The 11,293-nt window shown below is 50.6% G+C and overlaps 1 protein-coding gene across 1 annotated transcript; it reads left to right on the top strand.

Moving 5' to 3' along the window:
- Nucleotides 1-1,744: 1,744 nt before the first annotated feature.
- Nucleotides 1,745-3,019, top strand: CCL19 (C-C motif chemokine ligand 19). The gene is made up of 4 exons (XM_037493138.1): nucleotides 1,745-1,805; nucleotides 2,498-2,624; nucleotides 2,818-2,911; nucleotides 2,999-3,019. The coding sequence occupies exons 1-4, from the start codon at nucleotides 1,745-1,747 to the stop codon at nucleotides 3,017-3,019; spliced, it is 303 nt and encodes a 100-aa protein (XP_037349035.1).
- Nucleotides 3,020-11,293: the final 8,274 nt, after the last annotated feature.

Here is an 11,293-nt window from a genome sequence, read left to right as displayed (position 1 = left end):
CTCCAGGAGCAGTGGCAGAACACCTATGCACCTTACATCTGGCCCTGCAGAACCACGCTGAGCACATTGTGCCCTCCACAGCCTACCTGGTGGGTCGACTGCAACTCCAACGAGATGCTCTGGGACCCTATGCTGATGTGCTGGTAATAACAGGTCCCTGGGCCTGCTAGCCCCCATGGTGGCTTCTGGGAATTATCTATTTATTTATCGAGCAGGCATGTGCCTCTGTGACTTCTTCCTGCATCTGGGATGTAGGTCCATGGCACTCTGTTACACTGTGGCAATGAGACCCCCGACCTCCTTCTCCCATCCGAGCATCCATACCCCTAGGGGAGGAAGAAGAGGAGAAAGAAGAGAAAGGTAAGAATCCTGAGGAACCTCTCTGGCTAAGGGACTGTGTTGTTTCCAACTGAGTCTTTCTGGTCAGTATCCTGGCTTCTGGAAATTTCGAATAATAATGTGGTTATTTGGGTGGGTGGTTCATCAGCTTCCATCATCACGAAATTCACCTGTAGTCAGGTGAAGTGTGTTTTGGAACATCCATTAGATGATTGTAAACAAAACAACAATATTAATAACAACAAAAACTACTCCATGACTGATAGGAATGTTAAGTAAGGTGATCGTGGAGAGGTCCTCGTTAAGGAGCCTAGCACATAGTAAACGATCAGAGATAGTGTTATTCTTTCTATCGTTAATGGTTAGAAAGAAAGATAAATCAGAAACTTAGGAGGGAAACACACCACATATACACAACCCCATCCAACAGAAGGGGTGGTAGCAGGGGTGCCCCACAGATTAACGTCTCTTTTGAGACCTCTTCTGGTCTATCTCTGGTCTATCTCATAAAGATGGGAAATCACTTGTCCCCTCCCCCATTTGTCAATTCCTTGAAATTTGGGGATTTGTCTGATTATGAGCTGGCCAACCCCTCTCCTTAGAAATCCCCTTTTGGTTTCCAGGATCAAGAAGAAGGGGAAAATGAAGGGGGCTCCCTGCAGCTGTTCTAGGTGCTGGACGTATGAATATGGTAACTAGAGGCAGGAGCAGAGATGACTGAGCCAGGACACTAGTTTCCAGATGATGGATGGGCGGGCACTGCATATCTTAGGGTGAAGGGCTACCTCAGGCTCCACACATCTTCTCAGGGCACCAGGGAACCTTTTTCACCCCCAGCAGCACCAGAGAGAAAGTAATGACAGGCATGATGAATCTAGGGAAGGGGGCACACTCCTCACCGGCCCCTCAATCCCACCATCACCTCTGAAAGCCAGCCCTATGGCGGGTAATGCAAAGGCCACCAGGGAGGTGCAGCTCCTTTCTCTGAAGCTGACAGCACCAGACTCTTCGTGAGTCTCGGCCATGCTGCAAACTGCTTAGGTTCTCAGAGCCAAAGCCAAAGAAAGCAAAGAGGGGGGAAGCAATTGAAGGGGGAGAGGGAGGGCTGGGTCAGGTTCCATCAGAAAGGGGGGCAAAGGGGAATCCACAGAGGGGGATTTCTCAACAGAGAAAGCAAAAGTTCTGGGCTATAAATAAGAGGCAGTCGCAGCCTGAAGGCTCACACAGCCTTTCACACTTACATCCGCAGGTCCCCTCTCTGCTGCAAGGACAGCCGTGCGCTCCCCAGTGCTTCCTCTCCCTCCCAGTCTCAGCCTCGCACCTGCCACTGCACACGCCTGAGATCCCGCCATCCTCAGGAAGCTCATCCTCACCCGCTGCTGTCCACCTGCTCTGCTCACGCTCCATGGCGCCCCATACAGCCGCACTGCTGGCCCTTAGTCTGCTGGCTCTTGGGCCCTCCCCTGGTAAGGCTGAGGGGACGCTGGGGGGGCAGTGTGGGGGAGAGGGATGGGGTTCTAGATCTCAGACTACCTAGCACTGGATGTGACACTGAGTTAGGGCTTCATGTTTTGGTGAACAGGGGGTTCCCTGGGCCCTATGAGTGTAGGTGTATCTGGGCCCCTGGATTCCCATGTGTCTGTCTTTTGTTGTGTCCCAGGGGCTATGGCTGTCCTTCTCTCTGCAGGCTCTCTCTCCTGCTGCTTCAGATTCCCAGGCAGAAGGAGAGAACAACATATATTTGTTTGAGGGGTGGGGAAATGGGAGACACTAAGACTAGGCATCAAAATATTTACTGCGTCATAAGGCCTTAAACACCTGTCTCCTGGGCCTGGGCCTAACCTCCACCCCCACCCTCCCACACCAATGCTGTGACCAGCATTAACTCTTCACTTGTGGGGAAGTTGAGAGCTCTGGGGAGAGAAGTTGGGGTTATTGTGGCAGCAGGGAGACCTATGTGGTGCTCAGAGCAGTGACCCTTTACCAAAAGGCTTAAAAAGACCTCAATACATTTGGCAACCAGCAGGGCCACATTAGTGCACACCGGTGTGGCAGCCTACACACACACACACACACAGAGTTGTCCTTAATCCCAGTTAGGGCTTCCCCTCCCAGGGCCCCTGTGCTCATCCTACCTTCTTTCGCTTCCCTACCCCAGCTCTGGGTGGGGCCAACGATGCGGAAGACTGTTGCCTGTCTGTGACGCAGCGCCCCATCCCTGGGTACATTGTGCGTGCCTTCCGCCACCTGCTCATCAAGGATGGCTGCAGAGTGCCTGCTGTGGTGTGAGTTATGGGGAGCAGCCCATCTACCTCCTCTCCCGGCTCAGCCCCTGGCGATACCCCCACCTGCTCTCTCTCTTCCTGCCAAGTCCAACCCCTTCAGCGAATTCCCTGAAACAGGCTCCCAGATATGGACCCCAGCCTCTGCCCAGCAAGCCGGGTTCCAACACTCCATTCTCTCTGTCTCTGGCTCCAGGTTCACCACACTGAGAGGTCGTCAGCTCTGTGCACCCCCAGACCAGCCCTGGGTGAACCGCATCATCCGGAGACTGCAGAAGAACTCTGCCAAGGCAAGTCTGACCTCCCAGCTCCTCTTCCTCTCTCTGAGACCTGCCCAAGACCCCAGCCCATGACCTTGCCTGACCTTTCTCCCCCAGAACAAGCACCACAGCAGTTAACCCAAGACCATCCCAGAAGGAGCCCTGTGTCTGAGTGAAGGGATGTGCCTCACCACGGCCCTGAAGAGCCAAGGGCCCGAAGGGAGGAACTGGCCCTCCAGCTGCTCCGTGCAGGCGTGAGCCAGCGGAGTCAGTGCGGCATGAACACAGAAGCAGCACGGCTTCTCGCTGCCCAGACTGCAATGCTTCCAATAAAGGCCACTCCCCACAGATCTGAGTGCTGTGTGCGTGATGTTTGTCCGGGAGGACTGGGGGAGGAAGGGGGGATGGAATGGCAGGATATATTTTCCACCCTGTAGCCTGAGCAACCTCCTCACCTACCTCCGCCTAACAGTGTTCTCTCCTCCAGCCCCCACAGTCAGGGCCCTGCCTGCTGTCTCCTCAGAGTCCTGTCATGCTCCATGGTTCAGTGACAGTTCCCTGAATAAGCCAAACTCTCTCATGCCTCTCAGATTTTCTCCCCAGGGCAGGTGTTCAAGCATCCAGATGTCTTGGGGATCAGGTGTCACTGGGGGGAAGGTAGTTGTGAACCCACTCTCATGGCTGGGGGAGGGACAAGCCACTCACTTCTAATGACATGGGGAAAGTAGCCATCCATCATCCATGCTGCTCCCTCTGTCTGGAACAGTTCTCCACGTGGCTTCTCACCAGGATCTAGACAGGTCTCCCTCGAGGAAGCCGTCCCTGACTCCAGGCCCGGTTAGGTAGCCTCCCTCATTCCAAGCTCCCAGGGACCCTTGGCAGCTTCACACCGAGCTATGATTGCTTGTTTGTACTGTCTGTGGACATGGCTCATGTCTATTTTGGCTTTCGCTCTCTTCCTAGTGTCCAGCACACTTACTGGCATAAGGTAGTTGCTCAGTAAATATTTGTCTTGAGAATGAATAAATATGTGAGGAAAGGCTTGGCAGCAGGGATGAAGGTCTATCTATCCACACAGAATCTGACCTGCAGGTCAGCTCTGTCCTCTGGCTCAGTCAGTCTGGTCCAGGTCCAGTCCCATGTGAGCAGTCCTGGAGCCTTGTTTCTCAGGGATACTGACAGATTTGGGAACCAGAGGTCAGAGATGGGAGAGAGCCCAGAGGGTGGAAGAAGGAGCAGCCAGGAGACATAGGCCCAGGACCAAGGTCTCCCTGGCCAGGAGAGTCATAGAGAAAGGGGGAGATTAAAAATCACTATGGGGGGCGGGGGTCACTGGTGGCGCAAGGGGTTAAGCACCACACTATGAAGCAATCCGCAGCCTCTGCAGCATGAGTTTGATTCCCGGCCGGCCAAGGAGCAACCCACATGGCGCAGCAGGCCTCTCCTGTCTCACCCGCTGCACCCCTCGGCAGTGTATTTCAGTCAGTCTGCCTGTTCTGCTCCCCACTCTGTCTCTGGTGAATCCTCTCACGCCCCACACCTCTGGCCTGTACCCCAGCTCTTGTATGCATAAATAAATAAATCTTTTAAAAATAAAAACTATGGGATGGGGGAAAGCCCTGTGATTCACTGAGTACCCTGCAGAGCTGCCCTGGGAGGAGTGAACTTCTCTGGAGTTGAGAAGTCCCTTGGGGCAAGGGACTTCTCAACTGCAGCCTCTTAGGGTTGCTTTTGGGAACAACAAATCTATGCTGCTGGTGTTGGCTGGCAGCTAGGACACCAGGCTGTGAGTATCCTTACTTAGAAAGAAGGGCCTCATACCAGATGTGCCTAATCTGATAACAAAACCAGGTCTGTGCAAGCCTGTGCAGCTTCCCTGGGAAGGGGGACATGGTGAGGGGGTTGTGCCAACCCCTCCTCGCTGAACTGAGGCATGGCAGCCTCTTGCTCCCCTCTGCTCCCAGAAGTAGGTATTCAAAACCTCAGACATCCCATGTCTGGAATCACAAGGCGTGGGAAGGATGGGAATAGTTTACAAGCGCAACATTCATGGCTAGGAAGCTTGGCTTGGCTACCCAGGGGAAATTACCCATCCGTTCATGCATTCACCCATCCATCCATCTAGCTGTCTCTGCATCCATTAGACTTCCATCCATCCATCCACTCACCCACCCACCACCTACCCACCCAGCCATTAATCCATCCATCAAGTCAACCAACCATGGAGGCCCACAGGCCCCAGCAGTTGACACCCTGCAGACCCTGCACACTGCACCCCAGCGAGCAGAGGACAAACACAGGTGTGAGAAGGGCACATTGCATCAGATTCCTCTCAGTTCCCAGTGGTGCCAAGTGGAGGTCAGCTTGAGCCAGAACTAGACACAAACCAATCATCTGGACTCTCAGGAGGACACATAGAAAAGGGAAGGGGAGGTTAAAAGCCCTGAAGAAAGTGCTACTAGAACAGAGGACTGGGACATTTCACCCCCAACTGGGGGTAGAGGTCCTGGATTCATTGTCCAGCCCCCAGCCCCCCAGGTCTTGTTTCTGACTTTCCTTGTGTGACTCCAGGCAAGTCCCTTCCACTCTCCCCATTCCAAGGTCTTGGTTCCCCTGTCTGTTAGGAGGAGGTAGGAGGTTAATTTTTTTTTAATTTATTTATTTATGCATACAAGAACTGGGGTACAGGCCAGAGGCACAGGCGGGAGGCGGGGGCGGGGAGAGGATTCACCAGAGACAGAGTGGGGAACAGAACAGGCAGACTGACCTAAATACACTGCTGAGGGGAGCAGCAGGCGAGACAGGAGAGGTTTGCTGTGCCATGTGGGTTGCTCCCTGGCCGGTGGCTGGGGATCGAACTCATGCTGCAGAGGCTGTGGACAGCTTCACAGGTTGTGTCCTAACCCCTTGCTCCACCAGGGAGGCCCAGGAGGTTAATTTTCAAGAGTCCCTCAGGGACCTCCCTGGTGGCGTAGGGGTTAAGTCTCAGCACTATCACTCCATTACTGCTGTGGCCTGATTTCGATCCCGGCCAGAGAGCTGACCCACATATGGCGCAGCAGACCTCTCCTGTCTTATCTGCTGCTCCCCTCAACAGTGTATTTTAGTCAATCCTCCTGTTCAGTTTCCCACTCTGTCTCTAGTGAATCTTATCACCCTCTGCACCTCTGGCCTATACCCCAGTTCTTTTTATTTTTTTATTTTTTACATCATTTTTCATTTCTGCACAATGTGTGCATTTTCATCTTGGTTATAGTCCCCATACAATTCCCATCCCCCCCTTATTTTGATCTTACTCCCTCCTCCCCACCTCATAGTGTGTCTCTGGTTTATAGTTGCTTGTTGATTTTGATTTTTACTTTATTATAATTAGTCTTTTTCCTGGTCCCTTATTTAGGTTTTCTAAATTCCTGCTATGAGTGAGACCATCTGGTATTTTTCTTTTTCTTTCTGCCTTATTTTGCTGAGCATGATCCCTTCCAGCTCCATCCATGTTGCTGCAAATTGCATGAGTTTATCTTTTTTGACTGCTGAGTAATATTCCATGGTATATATGTACCACATCTTCTTGATCCAGTCATCTATTTTGGGGCATTTGGGTTGTTTCCAAAGCTTAGCTATTGTAAATAGTGCTGCTATAAACATAGGGGTGCAGGTGCCCTTTGGAATTAATGTTTCTGTGTCCTTTGGGTAAATACCTAAGAATGGAATTGCTGGATCATATAGAAGCTCCATCTTTAGTGCACCCCAGTTCTTATATGCATAAGTATGCATAAATTAAAAAAATAAATCTTTAAAAAAAAAAAAAGACTTGAGTCCTGAATCTTTGAGTCTCAGACGAAAATCAGAAATGTTTTCTTTTTCCTTTCCTGAGGCCTTGGGAGTGACACTCTGGATACAGTGGGGAAAGTGAGGCTTGGGTCAAGAGAATATAATCCAGGAGCTAATGAAGATGCATGAACAGCCTCCTGCTAGATCCTGGAGGTATGGAGAATAACAAATATTTTGAGGAAGCAAGAAGCAAGCCTGCAGGGGTACACCCCAGAGCCTCTACCTCCACACTCCTCCAGTCAGTGCCTGCCCTCCCCTGCTTCTCCCTCCCTCTTTTTCCTACCCCAAGCCCTCTGAACCTTCTGGGCACTGGGTCTTATCTCCCTACAAGATATATAAAGGCTTAGCCCTGCCATCTGTGAATTATCCCATTCCACCCAGGCATTCTCACCACTGTGACTCCATCTAACCAACACCTGCTCTCTGTCCCATGATGACTTGCTGCCAAGTGTTGAATCTGTTTATCCTGCATCCTGGTGGGCCAGCAGCCTGCCTACCTACCAGAAAATGATGAGTTCTCCTGCTCTCTAAGGGTAGTAGGAATTCCCAGCTCCCCAACAAGAATACAGGGTCCTTGCTACCTGCCTCCAGGTATACACCTTCTCAGGGCACATGATACCTGCTACAGATCAAAGAAGTGGATGATACTTCCCCCTGGGCTTTGGGGTGTAGTTCCCCACCCTGAAGACCTATGGGTCTAGCAGCCAACATCTACCTAGAAGGATCTGATATCCCTGCTCAGGAAGCTCCCAGCCTTGTTGTCCACCTGTGTGGTGGACAAAGAGCTCCCTGTCTTGTCCATTAATAGAGTTCCCAGGGGAAAAGATTAGGCCTTATCCATGTCCATTGAGAACATTGCCCAGCACAAGAACTGGCATGGAACAAGCCCCAGCATCCATTTGATTAATAAAAACTGGAATTGATCATGGCCCTTTCCTACCATGCCCCAGCCGCCACCACTCACACCTGGCACACATCCAGTTCTCAAGACAGTCTCAGTGCATGGGTAACTGTCTGCTCCAAGCCAGCCCCATACGGTTTTGATCAAATTTTCATCATCTTGTGTTTGATTTCTCGGTAAGCCCCTACCCCGGGCCCCCCTTCTGCAGCCTCCGGGAAACTCAGAAACAGCCAGAAAACTTTGGAACTAACAGCCTCACAAAGGAGCACAAACTTCCCAAGTGGGGAGTTTCCTCCAAGAGCCCCTCTAAGATCAGCAGTCACTTCATTGGTCAGAGAGTTTCTCCCATGGCCCCTAAGACTTCGCCTGGGAACATAAGGCTCTGTATACCCACCAACTCAACGCCAGTGTTGGTAAGATGCGGAGAACTGCTTTGAGGGCTAGTACTGTTCTTAAGTTACAACCAAGGAAACCGAAATGCAGCCGTTAAGTAACTGGCCCACGTCTGAAAACTAATAATGTGGTAGAGCTTGGCTGCAGACTCTGTTCTCTTAGCTACTACACACGCCACTTTTCCGAGTTGACCCACTTCCTATATAATAATGGGGAATAACACAACAGGGCCAAGTGAGGGAGAGAGGGAAAACCATTCCTCTGCAGAGCTACCATGTGCTAGGCGCAAAGCTGAGTCCTTCGTGTGCATAATATCCTCACATCCTCGAACAACCCCATGCGGTGGGGATAGCTAGTCACGTTGTATATGAGGAGACCTCCCAACTACACTCAACTAGTGAACAGAAGACCTGAGACTGCAGCCCAAGTCTCTCTCACCCCCATATTTGAGCTGAGGGCTGTGGGCTAGAGTGTCCAGTTGGGGTGGAAAGGCTCGGCTTGCTAGGAAGAGCGAGGACAAACTGAAGGCCTGAGGCAGGACCCAGGTGCTCGAACCCAGACACAGAGATGCCCCCTAAAGGGCCTCCAGGCCCAGGAGCCACACAAGCAGAGGAGAGCCAGCTTCCACAGAGCCTCAAATAGGAGGTGTAGAGGTCTGCTCAGGCCAATTTTTCCAAGACCCAAGCTGTGGAGGAGGGGATTAAGCCACCACTGTGCTCACCAGGGGAGTACTAGAGATAGGGACCTCCTGATGTTAAAAGACAGGGCCTCCCTGGTATCATAGGGGTTAAGTCTCAGCACTATCACCGCTATGTCCTGAGTTCGATCCCCAGCCAGGGAACTAACCCACATGTGGTGCAGCAGATCTCTCCTGTCTCCCCTTAGCAGTGTATTTCAGTAAATTCACCTGTTTTGCTCCTCACTCCGTTTCTGGTGAATCCTCTCACCTCCCCGCCCAGCACCTCTGGCCTATACTCCAGCTCTTGTATACATAAATAAATAAATCTTTTTAAATAAATCAATAAATATTTTTTAAAAAAGAGAAAAGGAGGAATGGAGTGGCAGGATTGGCAAATAGCAGGGCTAGTGTAGGGACAGGACAAGGGGTCCAACACTTCTGGAAGGGGCACTTCTGGGACCTCTGCAGGACAGAACTATTCACTCTGGTATGGGCAGGATCATACTCCTGTAGGATTCGCTTCTGGGCCCTCTTCTGAGGGCCACTTCATCTCCTGAGTGGACAGGGCTGGGCAGAACAGGAGGAGGACTATGAGGAGCTGAGTAGAAGGGGCAATCAGACCTTACTACTCAGCTCTCCCCTCAGACCTCTGGCTCTCACCTTGAGGTAGAAGATAGGAGCTGCCCTGGGCTCCCACCAGGCTAAAGTAGGATGGCTTTAATCCAGCAGTTTCCACACTGCCCCATAGGGACCCTCCAAGACTCTGGGTCTCAAAATCACATTCCCTGGAGATCTGGACCCAATACCATCAAGACCCCAGTCACGTCACCACCTCATACCTGTCACACCATAATTTCAAAGATCTTCCCCCAAGAGAAGCCAGCCCTTCCTACCAAGGCCCAACACTGTCAAGCCCTCCATCAATTCAGGAAACCTGACAGGATATCCCAGTATCTACTGGTATCTCCATTGCTGACAGGACCCCCATTAATGTCAAGATTCCCCCAAAGCTTTCAGATCACCCTTCCTCTTGGGAAATCCTATCACAGTCAGAAACACCCCAGCCTGTCAGGTAGGCTACACAACTCAGGGACAGCATGTTCCCTGTAGTTTATGTAAACAGCACCTCCCTACTACAGCAGCCCTAAGCGTCACATTATCTGTTAGGGGCCCTGCCCAGCATTCCATGTTTTAGAGGATTTTCCTCCAGTCATCTCTCTGGACACAAGGCAAAGAATACAAAGGGCTACAGGGTGTGCCTACCCGGAGTTCATGCTATTCTTTCTAGACCATGTTTCAGAAGCTGAAAACTAGAGAATTCCCTGCCCAAGTGGCCCCAAGCAACTTCCAGTATCCATCAGGTCCTCTTCCTCAGACCTGCCCTTCCTGGGATGGACTGCGTGACTGTGATGTGCACACTACGGTTATCTAACTGCAGGGAGGTATCTAACTTCAGGGAACGTGGAATGAGCCTGTATAGGTGTGGTAGGGGTTTCCACCCCCAGGCACAGAGCCCTTTCATCGTGTGGGATGGACTGAGGGTAGAAAGAGGAAAGGTTAGCAAGAGAAGGGGGACAAGGCCAGGTTCTCTGTTCTCCCCTCACCACCTCCTTCCATTGTGGAATTTCAAGGAGTACAAGAATTCTAAATTTAAACTGGCCTTCAAGTTGTTTTGAATGTATGGTTTTCAAGGTAGGAAGATAGTTATATTTTTATTTGACAATTTGATAGCTTTTAAATATTTAGATAAAAGCTATATGGGCCTCCATTTGGATTGCTGCCACAAGCCCACAAATGTTAGGTGGTCAGGCTGCCAGATTCCCCCTCTGGAATCACAGCTACAGATGGCCCTGCAAAATGGACTCTAGTTCCACCAGCACCCTGACCATCACCTCCGCTGACTGCTCCCTTTAACACCACTAGCTTCCGATTCACAGTCCTTGGAAAGATTCCCTGGAAAGCATCATTGTTTTTGATTGGCTAAGTCTGGGTCTTACGCCCACATCCTAGCTTCAAAGGGAATTAGGAAAATTAGTATGTGACCTCTGGGAATTCTAAAATGAAAAGCAAGTGCTATCAGTGACTAAAACTAATAGGAAATTCCACAAACAGAAAGGGATTAAGGGTGTGGACAGTGAAAAAAATGATAAATATTTCTATATCCCACCCTATGGCTATTCAATGGCAACACAGTCCTTCCCAAAACCCTAGATATCTTTAAAATGTTAGGGTATCATCTAACAATATCACCTTTCTTACACAAAGAATTCACTCCTCCCCAAAGGGAGACTATTCAGAGCCTTAGCAATTGGGCTGCCATTATAAAACACCACAGACCAGATTGCTTGGCCAACAGAAATTTTTTTCTCATAGTTTTAGAAGTTGTAAGTTCAAGATCAAGGTGCCAGCATTGTCAGTCTCTGGTGAGAACTTTCTTCCTGATTTTCACATGGCTGCCTTTTCACAGTACACTGCCATGGCAGTGAAAGGTATCTTTTTTTAAAAAGATTTATTTTTTTATTATGCATACAAGAACTGGGGTACAGGCCAGGGGTGTGGGGGGTGAGAGGATTCAACAGAGACAGAGTAGGGAACAGAACAGGCAGAC

Source organism: Talpa occidentalis, unplaced genomic scaffold (assembly GCF_014898055.3).
Source record: "Talpa occidentalis isolate TD23 unplaced genomic scaffold, MPIMG_talOcc4v2.1 talOcc4.7, whole genome shotgun sequence".
Taxonomy (NCBI): Eukaryota; Metazoa; Chordata; class Mammalia; order Eulipotyphla; family Talpidae; genus Talpa; species Talpa occidentalis.
The sequence above is the reverse complement of the archived record's forward strand: the minus strand, read 5'-3'. Positions and strand labels throughout refer to the sequence as shown.